At 40.2% G+C, this 19245-nt stretch overlaps 1 protein-coding gene across 3 annotated transcripts in view; it reads right to left on the bottom strand.

Annotated features, from left to right (window-relative positions):
* The window catches only part of Uvrag (UV radiation resistance associated), a 300747-nt gene that overhangs the window by 265862 nt on the left and 15640 nt on the right, over nt 1-19245 (bottom strand). For all 3 annotated transcript variants that reach the window (XM_090348443.1, XM_090348440.1, XM_090348441.1), the window contains exon 2: nt 2585-2702. In XM_090348443.1, coding sequence (XP_090204569.1) covers nt 2585-2702 — 118 coding nt within the window. The remainder of the gene's footprint in view (nt 1-2584; nt 2703-19245) is intronic.

Genomic DNA, 19245 nt, shown 5'->3' with positions numbered 1-19245 from the left:
CATGCCAATAATCCTAGCTACTCAGGAGACTGACATCTAGGGGTTATGATTCAGAGTCAGCTCAGGCAAACAATTCTGTGAGAACCTTATCTCCAATAAGCAAAAAAAAAAGGCCAGAACTTGAGTGACATTGTCCAAAAATAAATGTACTCATTATCTGACTTACAAAATGGTAACTCTACTCCATATCACCTTTAAAATAACAATAAAAAATGTTTTAAAAGAATCGAGGGGGAGGGTAATGGGTACCAAGACATGTGAAAGGGTATCAATGTATGTGAATTAATGCACTTTCTATCTGGCAAATCTCATGTACCCCTTTTATTAATTACAATTAAAAAAAAGCTGGAAAAAAAATCGAAAACTAGAGACATGGCTCAAATGGTAGAGCACTCAGTGCAAGGATCACAGTTCAAGCCCTATTACTGAAAAGAGAAAATGAAAAAGGAAGTCTCCCTAACAAATATGGAAAAACCTAGGAAATAACAAATAAAAAACACAAGGTATATAGTAAATCTAGACACACAGAATACTCTCTCTCTCTCTCTCTCTCTCTCTCTCTCTCACACACACACACACACACACACACACACACACACTCACAGACACACAATGTAATGGTATGGCTGTGTGAAGAAATAGAAATGTAAGGATATTCGTAATAGTATGGCTGTGTGAAAAGTATAAGGATATTCCCATCTTCACTTGTTACTGGCATTTAACAAAAAAAACTCAAGAAACACAGAAATGAGTAATACTGGGGCTGGATTTGTGGCCTAGTAGTAGAGTGCTTGCCTAGCATGCATAAACCCTGGGTTTGATGCCTCACTTCCACATACACAGAAAAGGCCACAAGTAGCACTACAGCTCAAGTGGCAGAGTGCTAACCTTGAGCAAAAAGTGTTCAAGGACAGTGCCTAGGCTAGTCTTTGAGCAAAAAGTTTCCAAGGACAGTGCCCAGGTCCTGAGCTCAAGCTTCAAGGTTGGCAAAAAATAAAAATAAATATAAGAGACCACAAATCTCATACTTGGATTACAGAGTTCTCCCTTGGATAGATCTAACCTAGTTGGTATCCAGGAGAGGAAAGGTGTTTAACATTTCATAGGTAAGAAAATAACTACTCTGAAGAACACCCCAATATTACAAAAACTCCAAATGTAAGAGGGAACGAGAATTAGAATCCACTGACACGGGCTTTATTCTCTGGAGAGAATAATTGACATTTTATGTGAACTATTCAAAATGCAGACGATCTCCTAAGAGCACTAAAAAGATGACTAGCTGGGCCCTGGGGACTCACACCTGTAATCCTAGGTACTCAGGAAACTGAGATCTGAGGATCGTGGTTTGAAGCCAGCCCAAGCAGAACAGTCCCCAGGAGAGTCTTCTCTCAAATTAACCACTTAAAAAGCAGAAGTGGAACTGTGTAGCTTAAACTGGTAGAGTGCTAGCCTTGAGCAAAAGAACTCAGGAACAGCACTCACGCCCTAAATACAAGCCCCACAATGGCAAAAAGAAAAAAAAAAAGATGCCAAAAGTTACAAGTGTCACACATATCTTCTGGGGATCTGCTATAGCCTTCAGTTGGTTTATATGGTCATTCTATACCAAGGATTATGTAATCATCACTAAAACCGGGGCCTTATGAATGCTGAGCAAGAACCCTGGCCCCTTCATAATCCATTTTAAATGCTAGCTCCTAGAATATTAGCAGATAAATTCATAAAGGACTAACAAACTTATCAACATAAAGCTTAGTTACTACTAAGCTTATCGAATAAATTATCTACTAGACACAGTTTTTTTGTTCTTGGTGATTCTGAGACTTGAATTCAGGCTTTTGTTCTTGCTACGCAAGTATTCTATCCTTTTTCAGATAAGGTCTTACATGTTATCCTCAAACCAGCTTCAGGCCACGATCCCCTTAGCAATGTCTCTCACAGCAGTTGAGACTATAAAAGTGAACCACAATGCCCATCTGCTATGCTTCTTTTTTATAACTGCTCAACATATTTTCAGACAGCATAATAATTTAGCTTTACAATAAACAATAATTGTGGAAAGCACCAAGAATCACTGTGTTACAAAATAAAAACATGAGGACAGTGGGTGATACTTGTAATTCCAGGTACTCAGGAGGTAGAAATTAGGAAGACCGTAAGTTCAGTCCAGGCAAAGAAAAAACCTAATAAGATCCCTTCATCTCAACAAAAAAGCTAAGCATAGGGAAGCATAACTGAAATCTCAGCTACACTGATTGGACACTGTGTTGAAAATCAACTATTTAACTTGTAAGAGGGAATGGAAGAGAAAAACATAGAGAGCAAAGGAAAGGGTAACAGTGTCCAAAAAGAAATGTATTCTTTATCTGACTTATTTAACTGGAACCCCTCTGTACATCACCATAATCATAATTATCATAATAATCAAGACCTTATCTAAAAAAATAAAGCTAGACTGCAGTACAAGTGAGAAAGTGCTAGCCTAGCAAGCAAACACAAAGCCCTGAGTTCAAACTCTGGAAATACACACAAAAAAAAAAAAATTAAAGGAAATATAGCAATTGACCACAGGTGACCTTACCTTTGCATATCTTTTCAGTACTACACAGGTGAAGTGTGAAGAAGGTGTCAAGGAGCTGATGGCCATTTCTATTAACAATATTCCGAGCAGCAATGTTCCGAAGATGCCGAAGTCGTCGCTAAAAAAAAAACACAAAGATAGGGTATTCAGGATTTTCTTTCTATAAAACGTTCTTTTTTTTTTTTTTTTTTTTTTTTTTTTTTTGCCAGTCCTGGGCTTTCTCAAGGCTAGAAGCTCTACCACTTGAGCCTCAGCACCACTTCCAGCTTTTTTTCCTGTGTATGTGGTACTGAGGAATTGAACCCAGGTCTTAGTGCATGCCAGGCAAGGACTCTACCACTAGGTCAAACTCCCAGCCCTCTATAAAATGTTCTAAATGTTGCAGTTACTAAATGTTGCAGTTACAAAATGAAACTTAACAGGTTGTCCCAACTGATTAACTTATGGAACAGGCAACTATGACCCAGCCTTTTATTCATGCCTCAGTATCCCCCTGGTCAAACAGGAATTACACCTGCCCTATCTCATGTAGAATTGTTGTAGGGATAAAATGACAACAGATATTATATTTTTGGAACACCAGAAATGTAAGTGTAATACTCCTACAGAATAGCCTTCATATTTTCTAACACACAACCTAAGCAATAACTTGCATTTTCCACAGACTCAAGCAGACATGCAAAATCCACTGAATACAAACAGAAAAGCAGCGGTTAGCCAGCACTGATGGCTCACACCTGTAATCCTACTCAGAAGACTGAGATCTGAGGGTCACGGTTCAAAGCCAGCCCAAGCACAAAAGTCCATGAGACTCTTAGCCAATTGACCACTAGAAAACTGGAAGTGGCACTGTGGCTCAAGGAGTATAGTCCTAGCCTTGAACTGAAGAGCTCAGGGACAGTACCCAGGATCAGAGTTCAAGCCCCACAACCAACCAAAAAAAAAAAAAAAAGCCATCACTGATTGTTGCTGGTTCAGTCTAGATAGTGGATCATTTGTACAACCAGAAAAACAGATCAAGACCAAAGCCAAAACCAGTAGTAACTCTCTAGGACTCCATTCAGCCAGTACCACAACTATTGTGTTTTAATTAAATTCTCACTTCCCCAGCACCAACTAGTCTCTATTTCCTAACAGCCTCCTCCCCAGACTAGATACATTATCTTCAGACTTCAAAACAGAAATGAATGCTGTCTTCAAATAAATATGCTTCATGCAGGCCCCTATTGAGGAGGGCTCTTAATCCCTAGTGGAACCCATTAGTGTTCAGTTATGCACCAGCCAGCCAGGCAAGCCCCTGCACTTTCCTCTATACACACAACGCAATCCTTTCTTCCAACCTAGAGATTAATATTCTTTGACACAGAAGAGTATGAGCTAATAAATTTGCTTAATCCTCTAAGTATGAAAAGTTTCAATGTATTTATGAGAATTCCCTAGGCTCACTCTGAAAAGCTCAATTTTCCACAATCAGCCCCCCTTCCATTTCCCACCCTGGATTACAAGTGTTTGCTGCTGCTGCTCTTGCTGCTGCATAGTTCTCTTTAGGCCTCTCAGTCAAACTGTTATTTATCTACCTAGGTGTTTGCTTGTTTATGTTTTGAGATAAGGCCTCCAACCCAAGATCCTCCTCCCCCAACTTCCCAAGGATTACAGGTATATACCCAGCTTTTTTCAGGCAAAATACTTAGCCATTGTAATGGTGGCTTACAGTTACCTACCCCATTCATCTAGCAGGAAGACATGATGACAGAGACACAGAGACCATCTCCACCACTGCACTGGCAGCATTTATGACATGCTTACTCTGGGCATGTTCCTGGCTAAACATTACACACCTGTCATCATTTAATCCTCAGAAGAGATGTCATCATTATTTTCTTGTTTCTTTTAGGGTTTTTGTTTTGTTTTTTGCCAGTACCGGGGACTAAACTCAAGAGCTTTGTTCCATATTCACCCACTTGAGCCACACCTCCTGCATATTATTCTCTACCTCAACATTTCTAAGTAACCAAATATAGACAAAGGAACTATAAATAATAAATGAAAGAGGATGTATCAAAAGCAGGAAGGACAGCAGGCTCACTGAAGCTAAGGGATTATATCTACACTGTACTTATAGATATGTATTTCCATCTCCATATTATGTATGCCTGATATACAGCTTGGTCTTTAACCTCCTCTAAGCCACAGAGGACAAGACTATCAAGACAAAGACCTATCTTCAACTCAACAGAATAATCTATCACAAATGCAGTCATAATGGAACTGATTGCCTTTCAAAGCAGGGCTTGGACAGAAATTGTCTCTAATGGATGTATGGCTAAAATCTTTGTGTTATGGTGGTAATTAAGGCAACCAGCTCCTGAGCACCCGCTCATCCCAAGCTCTGCAACTCTCAGCTGAGTGGAGAACAGACCAACTACATCAGGACGTTTTATAAGAAGACATGGTAGGACTGGGAGTTTGGCCTAGTGGTAGAGTGCTTGCCTAGCATGCATGAAGACCAGGGTTCAATTCCTCAGTACCATATACATAGAAAAAGCAGGAAGTGGTGCTGTGGCTCAAGTGGTAGAGCTCTAAGCCTTAAGAAAGCCCAAGGACAGTGCTCAGGCCCTGAGCTCAAGCCCCAGGACTGGCAAAAAAAAAAAAAAAGACCTGGGAAAATAAAAAACTCATCCAAACTTAAAATACAGTGAGAGGGAGAGAAGGAGAGAGAGGAAGTAGAAGAGCAAACAAGCGTGAGAACTAGCAGCAAACTAACAATGAAACTGGGAGCAAAATTCAAGAGTAAAGGGATGCAAAATTTGTAGTTTATCCAGAAAAAGAGCATGTTTAAAGGAAAGTATCACTGATGAAGAGATTCAGATTATTGGAAAGAAGCCAAGTGCTTTGTACTAGGACAATAGGAGGACGTTCTAATGGCATCTCAGGAATTTGCCCACCCCACCCATCAGTCTCAAGAACATAAAATTCTATACATATTTGGAAGGCTTCATACAGTGGTATCTGGGGAAATGTTTCTGCATATTCAGTAGTCCAAGTCTGACTACTGTTCAACAGTGGTCCCAAGGCAGACCTATACAGTGCTAGCTTTGAAGGCATTCAGAATGCAAGAGCTTCATGTTATAGAACCTTCCACCTAGGACTGAAGGAATTAGATCACTGAAGGGTCACTGAGGCTATCTTGTCCCTATTTCATCTCTGTCTTCATCCATCATGAAGTGAATATCTGTCACTTGTTTTTGCTGACATGATGTTCTGTCTCAGCATGTGCCCAAGGACTCTGGACTGAAAGTCCTAACTCCTAAAATCATAAGCCAAAATAAATTCTCCTTTTAGGTTGTTTGGCCAGGTGTTTTGTCACAGCACCAAAACTCACTAACACAATTCCCAAGAGCAAGAGCACAATGAAAGTCTAATATGCTTAATTTACAAGAATTATTACAAATCAACAATATAATCAATGTCCTAGATCACAATTAAAAAAAAAAAAAAAGAATGAAGGAGCTGGACATGGCTTATATCTGTAATCCTAGCTACTCGGGAGGCTAAGATCTGAGGATCCAGGTTCAAAGCCAGCCCAGGCAGTAAAGTACATGAGACACTTATCTCCAATTAAACACCGGAAGTGGTGCTGTGGCTCAAGGGGCAGGGTGGTAGCCTTGAGCTGAACAGCTCAGGTACAATGCCCAGGCCCAGAGTTCATTCGCCATAACCGGAAAAAAAAAAAAAACAAGAATAAAGGAATTTTAAAAAGGCAAGTCATAGGGAAAGAAATGGAAATAATCATTGAACAAATGAAAAAATGTAAAATCACCCCCATAATCAAAGATATTCACATGAAAACCAATGTTCTGCCACATGGACACCTTATATGGATCCCAACTTATATCTCTTCACAAACATTGTGATCAGGAAGTGATCACATTGTTACTTTCCCCTAAAAATGTGACTAGTCTGTGACTTGTGGCAGAGATTATTCTAGGTGATGTCTAAGGGTAAATCATAAAAGCAATATAACTACCTGATTCTCTTAGGATGCTCTTGCTTGGGATCCAGTGAAAACTCATGGAAAGGACCTCAGAGGTCTTCCCCACAGCCCTGCTGGTTGCTGGGGAGTGTCTTGAACCCAAGCTTTAGAAATGACAGCACAGAGAAATACTTCTCACTAAGCCCAGATTCATGAGCAAAATAAATGATGCTGGGGCTGGGAGTTTGGCCTAGTGGTTAAAGTGCTTGCCTAGCATGCATGAAGACCCGGGTTCAATTCCTCGGTACCACATACATAGAAAAAAGCCGGAAGTGGTGCTGAGGCTCAAGTGGTAGAACTCTAGCCTTGAGAAAGTCCAAGGACAGTGCTCAGGCCCTGAGCTCAAGCCCAGGACTAGCAAAAAAAATAAATAAAGAAATAAAATAAATAAATGATGCTGTTTTAAGACACTATTGTGTATCTGCTACACCACAATAGATAACCTATACGATTGACATAGGCTACAATACCACTATTAACAGTCACAGTAAAGGTTAACAGAATTAAGGAAAATGTAAACTGGTCCAATTTGGACCATGGGCAACTTAGCAACAACTATCCAATTTTAAAATTCATATGGTTCATGCACTATATGCGGTTATATATTCATATTAACAACCAAGCAATTCTACATAATATAAAAGTGTACAAAGAGGTGTTTATTCTATCTCTACAAAATCAGAAAGTTGACAGCCACTTTTTTTTTTTTTTTGGCCAGTCTTGAGGCATGAATTCAGGGGCTGAGCACTAGGCTTTCTCAAGGCTAAGAGCTCTGCCACTTTAGCTATAGCACCACTTCCAGCATTATTTTTGTCTATGCATGTGGTACTGAGGAATCAAACCTGGGTCTTCGTGCATGCTACACAAGCACTCTACCACTAGGCCAAATTTCCAGCCCCTCTTAAAGGGTAGAACATTCATGTAACAGAAAGTCATATAGAAGAATATTTAAAAATACAGGCATGAGATACAGTAAGAATTTTTAAATGGTCACCTAAAGAAATATTCTATGCCCACTGAATAATGTAGACCAGAGGTTGGCAAACTTGAAAGGGTAGACGTGTAAACACTTTAAATATTTTGATGCTTTTCAGAGCATATCCAGTCTTTCTGCATCTTCTTCTTTATCAGTTTTAATAATGTAAAAACCAGGCTTAGCTCATTAGTTGCTTCAAAAACCAGCCACTGGCCAGCCAGTGGCTCACACCTGTAACCAGATTACCTAGCTGCCCAGGAGGCTGAGATCTGAGGATCATTAAAGCCAAAGCCAGTTGGGAAAATAAAGTCTGTGAGATTCTTATCTCCAAAGTGCTGTAAGTAGTAGAGCTGTGGCTCAAGTGGTACTAGCCTTAACTCAAAACCCCAGAACCAACACACACATAAACACATACACACATACATACATGCATACATATACACACACGCACGCACGCACGCACGTACAGAGTCGTTGTTTTGCTGACTCTTGATGTAACTAATTGCAGCTTTTATGGGATAATTTTTTAAATATTATTTGCTTGAAAAATGTAGTCTAACATGTCCCGGACATCTTCTCTCATTCATACTCTGAACTCCTGGCTTCATTTCTTTTTTAGTTTAGGCATTTGTTCTCAACCCAGGACCAGGCTCAAGGGTAGGAAAGAATTAAGACAAGTAAATGAAGATTACTGTTGATTATAACAAATATTCATATAACAAATAATTTTGTAAGAAAGCTGCAACACAAGCAAATCTGGAAAAAAATTTGTTTCCCATACTTGCACAGAAGGTAAACATGGAAGTTCTGAACCAGAAATTTAACCTCAATAAATTCACGTCATATTTTTAAAAACTAGAAACAGAAAAGCCCTTTCTACAACCCAGCACTCCCAATCATCTGTTTTTCCCTAATCCTTCCACCCAATCTGAAAGACTCACTGTGAAAAGCTATGAAAGAACACAGAATGCTTTAAAAACTACTGCCTGGTCCTAACTGGCTGTAAGTAAATAGTGTCAACAGTCAATGTTACAGATTTAAACAAACAACCCAACAACACCAATCTCTCATGAAACACTTCACAGTTCTTGTTCCTAATTGAGAGCTTTTGCTGGCATAAATCACACACAATCTTAGAACTGCAGCTTTTATTTTCACATTAGCCGTACTCTCCCTCATCTTCAAATCAGTCTAAGAATTTAATAAAATCATTTACTAAATGGACTAAATTATAAAATAGGCTTCTCAACAGCCAAAGCCCAAATCATTTCTGGATTTTCTACATTTCCTTATACATGACCATACTTACCCCCAGCTTGGAAGGACAAAACAAGTACTTTTCTTCCACTTTCCCTGTTTTGCTCTAAGAAACTATAGGTCTCTGTAGTGACAAACCCAGTATGGCCCTGCGTTGTCTTTTTCACCCTCCCTTGCTTGCTCCCTCTTCATTACATCTTTTTATTTTCTTCAGACTCTGCTTATGAGCTAGAAGAATAAAAATATGGTATTCTCTACTTTAAGAATGTGAGTTTTAGGGTCAGGAATGTGGCCTAGTGTAGAATGCTTGCCTAGCATGTACTCACATAAACAGAAAAAGCTAAAAGTGGTACGTGCCCTTAAGAAAGCTCAAGGATATAAATAAACAAAAAAGAAAGCTCAAGGACAGTATCTAGGCCCTGAGTTCAAGTCCCAGGACTAGAGGGGGGGGTGAAAGAATGAGGGTTTTAGCTGTCCTATGATGGCTCACACCTGAGATCAGAGGATCACAGTTCAAAACCAGCCCAGGCAGGAAGTCTATGGTACTCTAGCTAAAACAGAAATTAGCCCTGAGCAAAAACACTCAAGTACAACACCTAGGGGCTGAGTTCAGGTAAACAACACACACACCCGCGCGCGCACATGTGCGCGCGTGCACACACACACACACACACACACGAATTAAAAACTAGGTGTAGCGGTACATATCTATAATTCAGTACTCAGGAAGCTATGATACGAAGATTACAAACTCGAGGCCAACATGATATACATAGCAAGTTAAGACCAGTCAAGAATACATATGAGGGCCGGAAGTTTGGCCTAGTGGTAGAGTGCTTGCCTAGCATGCACAAAGGCCCGGGTTTGATTCCTCGGTACCACATACATAGAAAAAAAAAAAAAAAACGGAGTGGTGCTGAAGCTCAAGTGGTAGAGCTCTAGCCTTGAGAAAGTCCAAAGACAGTGCTCAGGCCCTGAGCTCAAGCCCAGGACTGGCAAAAAAAAAAAAAAAAAAGAATACATATGAAGAGGAGAGAGTGGACAGAGCACACGTGCACCAAGGTAATAGATTACACATATAACCCTAGGTACTCAAGAGACAGAGGTCAAGGGGTTCCAGACCAGTCTTGGCAACATTTGCAAAATCTAATCTCAATAAATAAATCTGGGCACAGTGACACACATTTGTAGCACCATCGATGTGGGAAGCATGCACGGGAGAATTGCAGTCTTAGGACAACACAAGCAAAAGAGAAAAACCTTGGCTTAAAAATAAGAAAAGCAAAAACGACTACTGGCCAACACTCAAGTTACCTGAAAAGTTGAGACTGTCCAGATGGAGGTTCAAGGCCAGCATGGGCAGGAAAAAAAAAGTTCTCAAGACCCCCTTATCAACACAATGGCAAAAGCATGATCAGGAAACAAGATTATACCAGAAGGAAAGAAAAGAACTGGAGAAGAGGGGAAGGAGAGGACACAGAGGGTACGGGACCAAGGGAGGAAGGAAGGTTGGCTATTTAGAAACACAGTATCAAAGGGAAAAAAGTTATACAATATGATCTGTGTGGAGGTGGCACTGTGACTTGAGCAAAAAAACTCAGGGCCAGTACCCAGGCCCTGAGTTCAAGCCTCACAATTGACCAAATATATGCGTGTACATATATATACATATATATGTATATACACATGTGTGCATATATATATACATGTACATGTCCTGTGTAAAGTTGGATAGGATAAAAATTGGAAGAGAGAAGAGAGTTCTCAGTAATCTGAGTGTTCAGAATAATATCAGGCTTGCAATCTGATTCAACATAATTACAGAGATTAGGCATATAGATTAACCAAAATCCGTCATGAAGTAATAGTTCTGGAACCTGCGTAACAGATAACTGAAAGTTCTTATCTTCAGCTTTTACTAGCTCTCTATAACATTGACGATCTTACCTTATATTTTCATATTGTAATGATCTGAAAGTGAGAAAATCCACTGAGGCATGATTCAAGTTAAAAAAAAAAAAAAAAAAAAAGGAGTTTTGAAGAACAACGCCCAGGCCCAGAGTTCAAGCCCCATGATCCACCAAAAAAAAAAAGGAGTTTTGTTAGTCAGTCTGCAACTGCCTTGTCCTGGGCCACCTCAGAACTAGGAGCAGCTGCAACCTCTAAGGGGATGTTTGTTTTATCTCTCCACAGGCCTCTCACCACTCCACAAGCCAGTCACCTCGCCACAGGCCTGTCCAAAGGTTTCTCAACCCTCTGTAGGCCTGTCACCCCTCCGTAGGCGTGTCACCCTTCTGCAGGCCTGTCTCTTCTCCACAGGCCTTTTGAAGCTTGCCATTCTCTCCTGGGCATTGCTGCACTCCAGGAGCTTCCAGTCTGGAGTTCTCTCTCCTTTGCAAGGGCTCCAGCACTCCTCCCTTCTAGGGGTGTCCTGCATGGGCCTCTCTTTCTCACTGGCCCAGCACTCCTCTTCTCCAGGAGCTTCCGGTGTGCTGTGTACGTTATCTCTCTGGAACAGCCAACCCCTATATATTGGGTGCCCCTGCATGAGGAGGGACTTCCTGCCCTGCTTGTTCTCACAATACATTTTACCTGTCAGTGTTATTCAACTGAAAACAGTTTAAATACAGATGAAGAGTGCATAGCCTAGATTGGCTGCAAATTGTTCCCATATAACTGGGATTACAAACATGTACTACTATGCTCAGCTCCACCCCTAGTGGTGACATCAGGATGGGATGGGACTCCCCACTCCCCTGGTTATCACAGTATATCATAATTTACCCATATATACTGTTATACTGAGCAATACTTAGATATATACAATATGTATTCCAGTATATGTTGAAATTTCCATAATAAAAAGTTTTAAAGTTCAATCAGTAAGGACAAGGGCACACAGGTATCTAAATAAAAGTGAACTTTAATGAAGCAACTACATAGACAATGGATATGGCTGAAGATAGAGAAGAGAATAAGAATAACAAAGAAATCATAGAGAACTCCTAAGGAAATGAGAAGTAATCAATGAAGGCATCAGGGCAATATGGTAGTCATCAAAATACACACCTATAGTTTGTATCAATTCAAGATGACTTAAAGCTATTTAAATATATATATATATATATATATATATAGTGGAATAATTTGTTTTTTGGCATACCATTGTAAAGTAGGATAATTACAGACATGATAATATCTGATTAGATGGAAATGTTTTGAATTTGTCATCATAAAGAAATGATATTGTATAATGTATACACATATAGAAACATTACATGGTTCCTCCCAAAAAAGTATAATCTTTATGCTTCTATGTATTGATTACAGTTTTATTTAAATTTTTAAACATCAACTAATAATATTAAAATGTAAACAATTAAAGAATAAAAGTATACAAAGGGGGCAGGAACCATTCACTCATTCCTATAATACTAACTACTCAGGAGAGTGAAATCTGAAGATCCTAATTTGAAACCAGACCAGGCAAGAAAGTCTATGAGATTCTTATCTGTAATAAACTATCAAAAAGCCAGAAGTACAGCTGTGGCTTTAGTGGTAGAGCACTTGCCTTGAGCAATAAAGCATCTCATAGACAGTGGCCAGGCACTGAGTTCAAGACCCAGAAAAGAACTACAACAAAAAAAAGTATCCAAAAGAGAGATGGAGTGGGTAAATTTGATCAAGATACGTTTTATGAATATGTAGAAATGTAACTAATATATGCTAATAAAATCCTCTAAAAAAAAAACAGTACTCTAAATTAAGAATTCTTTTATATCCTCAAAGGTCTAATGAGAGAAAACCCAGAAGCAATAAAAGTAAAAGTCCATCGACTGTTTTAAAATTAGAAATGGAGAAAACAGATCATATAAAAAGTCAAAGAGAAAAGTAACCTAAAATAAAAAAATTCCCATAACAAAGGCAATTTCACTAAAACAGAAGGAACTCATTTCCTGTTGGAAAAAACAGGAAAAACAACAATAAAAAATATTGAGACGACCAGGAGCGTAGCATAATGGTACAGCACTTGCCTACCACACACAGAAGCCCTGGGTTCAATTCCTCAGTACCACATACACAGAAAAGGCAGAAAGTGGTGCTGTGGCTCAAGTGGCAGAGCACTAAGCCTTGAGCAAACACGTCCAATGGCAGGGCCCAGGCCCTGAGTTCATGCCCCAGGACTGGCAAAAACAAAAGAAACGAAGAAAGAAGAAAAAAAAGAATATTGAGAGAATTCTCAGGAAAGGAAACATAAAATTCCCTTAAACAGAGCTGGGAATGTGGATTAGTAGTTAAAGTGCTTGCCTAGTATGCATGAAGGCCTGGCTTCAATTCCACAATACCACATAAACAGAAAATGCCCAAAGTGGTGGCTTAAGTGGTAGAATACTAGCCTTGAGCAAAAGAAGACCAGGGACACTGTCCAGACTCTGAGTTCAAGTTCCAGAATTGGCAAAAAAAAAAAAAAACCAATGCTCACTCCTAGTAGGCACAGTGGCTCATGCCTGTAATCCTAGATACTCAGGAGGCTGAGATCTGAGGACTGCGGTTCAAAGCCAGCTTGTACATAGCTAGCAAATTAAATGGAAAGCCTACAGAGTGGGAGAAGATCTTCACTAACCGTACAACGGACAAGGCCTCATATTTAAAATACATCAACAGCTCAAAAAATTGAATCACTCCAAAACTAATCTCCAAAGAAACAACCATCCCATTAAAAGATGGGCCAAAGACTTAAAGAGACTTCTCTGAAGAAGAAATAAAAAATGGCCTATAGACACATGAAGAAATGCTCGACATCTCTGGTCATAAAAGAAATGCAAATCAAAACAACTCAAAGAGTCCACCTCACTCCAGTTACAGTGGCCATGATCAGGAAATCTAATAACAACAGATGCTGGCGGGGATGTGGCCAAGAGAGATCACTACTACACTTTTGGTTGGGAATGAAAACTCGTTCAACCACTATGGAAAGCAGTATGGCAGCTCCTCAAAAGACTAAACATAGAACTCCCCTATGACCCAGCAATTCCACTGGCATTTACCCAATCGTTCAGAAACAAGGACATACTAAAGCCACTAGCACAACAATGTTCACTGCAGCACTATTCACCATAGCAAAGATGCCCGTCAGTTGATAAGTGGATCAACAAGATGTAGTATGGAATTCTATGCTGCTGTCAGAAAGAACGACATTGCCCCATTTGTAAGGAAATGGAAAGACTTAGAAAAAACCATATTAAGTGAAGTAAGCCAGACTCAATGGAACATAGGCTCAATGGTTTCCTTCATTTGTCATAATCAGTAGAAACCTTGGGCTCTCCTAGCAGAGATTTACAATAGAACAAGACCTATAAGGCCATATAGTATGATGCTAATGAAAGGACCTCCAGGATATAAAAATAAAAGCCATATAATGAGTGATTGCTGTCCTTAATGTACTATGTTATTGCTCATCTCTTTTGCTGTCCCTTGGTTATCTCATATTGTTACAGTATTTTACCTTGTTATCTGATATATTGGATATATGTGTATTTGGTTATTTGAAATCGCATAGGGAAGGGGGTAAAACAAGATGAGGGGTGGGGCTGGGGGGAGAGAAATGGGGACCAAGACATGAGAAAGGGTATCAATGTACGTGAAGTAATGCACCCTCTATTTGGTGAATATAATGTAACCCTTCTATTAATTACAATAAAAAATATCTGGGGAAAAAAAAAAAGCCAGCCTGGGCACTAAAGAACCTGAGACTCTTCTGAGACTCATCTCCAATTAATCACTAGAAAAAGGGAAGTGGGGCTGTGGCTCAAGGGATAGGGCAGTAGCCTTGAGCTAAAGAACCCAGGGACAGGGCCCAGGTCCAGAGTTCAAGCCCTGACCCACTAAATAAATAAATAAATATCCTCACTCCTAAGAGAGATGCAATTAAAATAACACTAAAGCCAGGCACTGGCGGTTAACACTTGTAATCCTAGCTACTCACGAGGCTCAGATCTGAGGACTGCAGTTCAAAGCCAGCCCAGGCAGGAAAATCCATGAGACTCTTATCTTCAATTAACCACCAGAAAACTGGAAGTGATGCTGTGGCTCAAGTGGCAGAGCACTATCCTTGAGCAAAAAGTGTCCAAGGATGGTGCCCAGTCCCTGAGTTTCAAGACCCAGGACTGGCAAAAGAAGAAAAAATAATAATAATACACTTGCAGAAAGAAATGCAATACAACATATTGCTATAGTTTAGATGTTTGTTTTATAGGACCAGTTATACGAACACAGCTCACTAAAACTTATGATCCCCTGCCTCCATGTCCTATACTTAGAATCATTTCTTTTTTCTTTTTTTTTGTTTTTTTGCCACTCCTGGTGCTTGAACTGAGGTCTTGGGCACTGTCCTTGAGCTTTCTCAAGGCTAGTGCCCTACCCTTGAGCCACAGCACCACCTACAGCTTTTTCTGTGTATGTGGTACTGAAGAGTAGAACCCAGGGCTTCATGCATGCTAGGTAAGCATCTACCACTAGGCCACACGCCCGGCCTATACTTAAAGGATCACAAAAAGTCCATGTAGGTGGACATTAGCATCTCATGTCTGCAATCCTAGCTACTCAGGAAGCTAAGATCTGAGGATCACCGTTTAAAGCCAGCCTGGGCACGAAATCCATGAGACTCATCTCCAATTAACCACCAGAAAACCAGAGGTGGCACTGTGGCTCAAGTGGTAGAGTGCTAGTCTTGAGTTGAAGAGCTCAGAGACAGTGCCCGAGCATATGGTTCAACTGACAGATCACCTGTTTAGCAAGAAATAAATAAGAACAGGTAGGGGAACCTCTGAGAGATGGATCCTGGTGAGAGGTCTGGAGTCATTTGGAACAAGTCCTTGAACGAGACAGTAGAATCCCAGCTCCCACTCCCCATTCTCTCTCCTGAGTCCTGACTATGAGGTGAATGACATCTGCTAGGGTACATACTTCCCACCATGATGTACAACTACTCCACAGTACCAAAAGCAATGGTGAGCCAAAGAAAACCTTTCTTCTTAATAGGCTGACTTTCAAAGGCATTTATTATAGTAACATGAAGCTGACTAAGAAATGTATTTAATAACATATTGCTTATATCAGCAAAAGACTACAAATAAATGTCCATCAGTAAAGGACTCACTATATTATGCTATATCCTACAGTGAAAATATGGCCATAAAGAATACATAATGTACCTGGCCATGGTGGTGCATACCTGTAATCCTAGCTATTCAGGAGGCTGAGTTCTGAAGATTGGGGTTCAAAGCCAGCCCAGACACTACAAAGCCAGTGAGATTCTTATCTCCAATTAAACACTAGAAAATGGGAAGTGGGGCTGTGGCTTAAGGGGTAGGGCGGTAGCCTTGAGCTGAAGAGCTGGTCCCAGAGTTCAAGCCTCACAACTAACAACAACAAAAATACATAATGTGGCATGCCTTTGAGCACTGATGACACAATATTAAAGATCCACTATTAGTTGAAAAGACAACAGAATTGATGTGATCAATGTTTATAAAAATATATAGTTATTGGAAAGTAACAATCTCTAGGTTATCATAATCTTTGCCCCCCAGGAGAGAATACAGGTATTTGGAGCAGAGTAGTAGGGAGAATGTTCAATGAATCCCCTTGATTACCTTTGAACTGTCAATCATAGAAACATAATATCTTTGCCAGCAGTATGGCCTAGTGGTAGAGTGCTTGCCTAGCAGGCATGAAGCCCTGGGTTCAATTCCTCAGTACCACATACACAGAAAAGGCCAAAAGTGGTGCTGTGACTCAAGTGGTAGAACGCTAGCTTTGAAAAAGCCCAGTGCAGAGGCACTGAGTTTAAGCCTAAGTACTGGCAAAGAAAGAAAGAAGAAGAAAGAAGAAGAAAGAAGAAGGAAGAAGAGGAGGAGGAGGAGGAAGTGGAGGCAGAGGAGGAGGAGGAGGGAGGGAGAGGGAGGGGGAAAAGGGAGGAGGAAAGGAGGAAGAGAAGAGGAAATATAGTATTTTTTCAAGTAAAGTGAGTCTATATTTTTTTTAAAGAGATGGCAATCCATGTTTAAACACAGGTATATGTGGGCAGCTGTTCCCTGCAGTAGAGTGACAGAGTGGTGAGAGCTTAATGCAGAGTAAATAATCCTGAGCTATCAAAGGGGGGGGGGGCATGCTACCCCTCCCTCGTCAGTCACTGCTTCCCTTTCTATCAAGATATGTCGACTTGCCCACCCCCATGGGTTACTGCAGAGATCAAATAATATAATGAACATAAAAGCTCTTTGGAAAACAGAAAGGACTTTCATAAAGATAAGGTATTTCACAAATAAGGATGTCAAGTGAGGGATGTGGTTATCAGTGGAAAAGATGAATTAACTTAGACATTTCTAATTGGAAGCACAGTGACAGATTTAGAATTCATCTATCATAATGGAGATGGAACAGGCGGAAAGGTAAAACAAATCTCTACAGTGGAAACATTTCATGAACAGAAAAGTACAACTGCAAAACTAAAAAGGACTCTGAAGGTCATTTAAGTCTTTGTTATACTGCATTTTCAAAGAATGTGTCAAAAATGTATACTTTCTGCATGGCATGAGGGGCTCCCCTGTAATCCTAGCTACTCAGGAGGTTAGGCTAGTAATCTGAAACCAGTCTGGGGAGACAAATCCCTTATAATCAACAAAAAGCCACAAGTGGAAGTGTGGCTCAAGTGCTAGAGTGTAAGCTTTGAGCAAGAAAGAGGAGAAGGAACAGATCTAAAATACACCAGGACATAATAAATTATACAGGACTCTAGGCATTCACACACAGAGGATATTTTTAGGAGAGGAAGGCACAATGCCTATGTGCATCAGATCATACAAATTATTATTGAAATGAACTCCAGAAAATGGAAACGAGTTGTTTTTTCCTTAGCTACTGTTTTTGTTTTCTTTATGTCTTGTTTATCTTTCTTTGGAAAGGTGTGGGGGGGCACAGAAATAGAGGGACAAAGGGTAAACCAATGGTATTTGTAGTTTTCAGTGATATTCAGTAGACACAGCTGAAAATAAATTACGCAATTTGTGGGTAGGGATAGGAGGGGAAAATGGGAGACTGAGGGAAGGGGTGACACTGTCCAAAAAGAAATGTCCAAGAAAGTTTATTGCCTTAGGAATTTGTTATAGTTAAGGAAAGTTATCACAAGAGGGAATTTCCTATAAAAGAAGATAGATTGGCAAAACTGGAACGTGAACAGCCAAATGGTTTCAGTAGGGAAAGAAGGCTGAAACTTTCCGTCCTAGTTCCTGACCTCCACAGAGGATAGGGGGGACTGGAAGGTTGGGCCAGTCATCAATGACCATGATTTAACAACTGGGCATCCATAACAGAATCTCCATTAAACCCTAAATAATTGAGGATGAAGAGCTTCCAAGTTGGTGAGGGTGGCAAACCCAGATTATAAAAGTTTCATACCCTTTCCTCCATACCTGGCCCGTATCTTGTCCTTTCCAGTTCTTGAGTAGAATTCTTTCTAATAAACCTATAACAGTAAGAAAACCATATTTTCTGAATTCTGTGGGCTAATCTAGCACATTATTGAACCTAATGAACAGATAGTAGGAACTTCCTAGGCCGAGCTGGTAAGTGAGTTGAACAGGAGGTCCAAGACTTGTAAGTGGTGTCTGAAGCAGGCACAATCTTGTAGGAATCATGCCTCAACATGGGGGAGCTGGGGCTAACTTCTGCTTTGAAGATAGCCTGGGAAGACAAACCTGTGATAACCAGCAGCTTGGTATGTGTGGTAGACGATTGTGTCAAAATTGGCACAGGAGAATTAGATGATGGGGAGAAAGACACACAGCATGCTACAAGCTTCTTAAACTTTTTGCTTAAGCTGGTCCTCTGCTACAGGTACTTCCCTTCTTTTCCATCTCAGCATTTTGTTCAAACTATCTTACATTATATCATACGTGTTTGCTGACATATCTGCTTTATTCTAACCCTTGAAGTATGGACAGTGTCTTATTTATCCTCTGTTTTCCTTCAGTGTCTGACAGTTGTAATGACAACAGCAAAAACAACAAGATTTCTGGAGTCTTTTGGAACCAAGCACCTTTTCTTTTTTTTTTTTGGTGCCAGTCCTGAGGCTTAAACTGAGGGCCTGTGTCTCTAAGCACTCTACCACTTGAAATACAGTGCCACTGCCAGCTTTTTCTGAGCTTATTGGAGATAAGGGTCTCATGGACTTTCCTGCCCAGACTGGCTTCAAGCTGCAATCCTCAGATTTCAACTCTCCTGATAGATAAGATTACAGGCATGAGCCATTAACTTCTGGCTCCAAGTACCTTTTCAAGCACATGTGTAAATCACTGAATTCAAGGAATTCAGGAGTGGACTATTACTTCTATC

Source organism: Megascapheus bottae, chromosome 16 (genome assembly GCF_031878675.1).
Source record: "Megascapheus bottae isolate mThoBot1 chromosome 16, mThoBot2.hap1, whole genome shotgun sequence".
NCBI classification, from domain to species: Eukaryota; Metazoa; Chordata; class Mammalia; order Rodentia; family Geomyidae; genus Megascapheus; species Megascapheus bottae.
The sequence above is the reverse complement of the archived record's forward strand: the minus strand, read 5'-3'. Positions and strand labels throughout refer to the sequence as shown.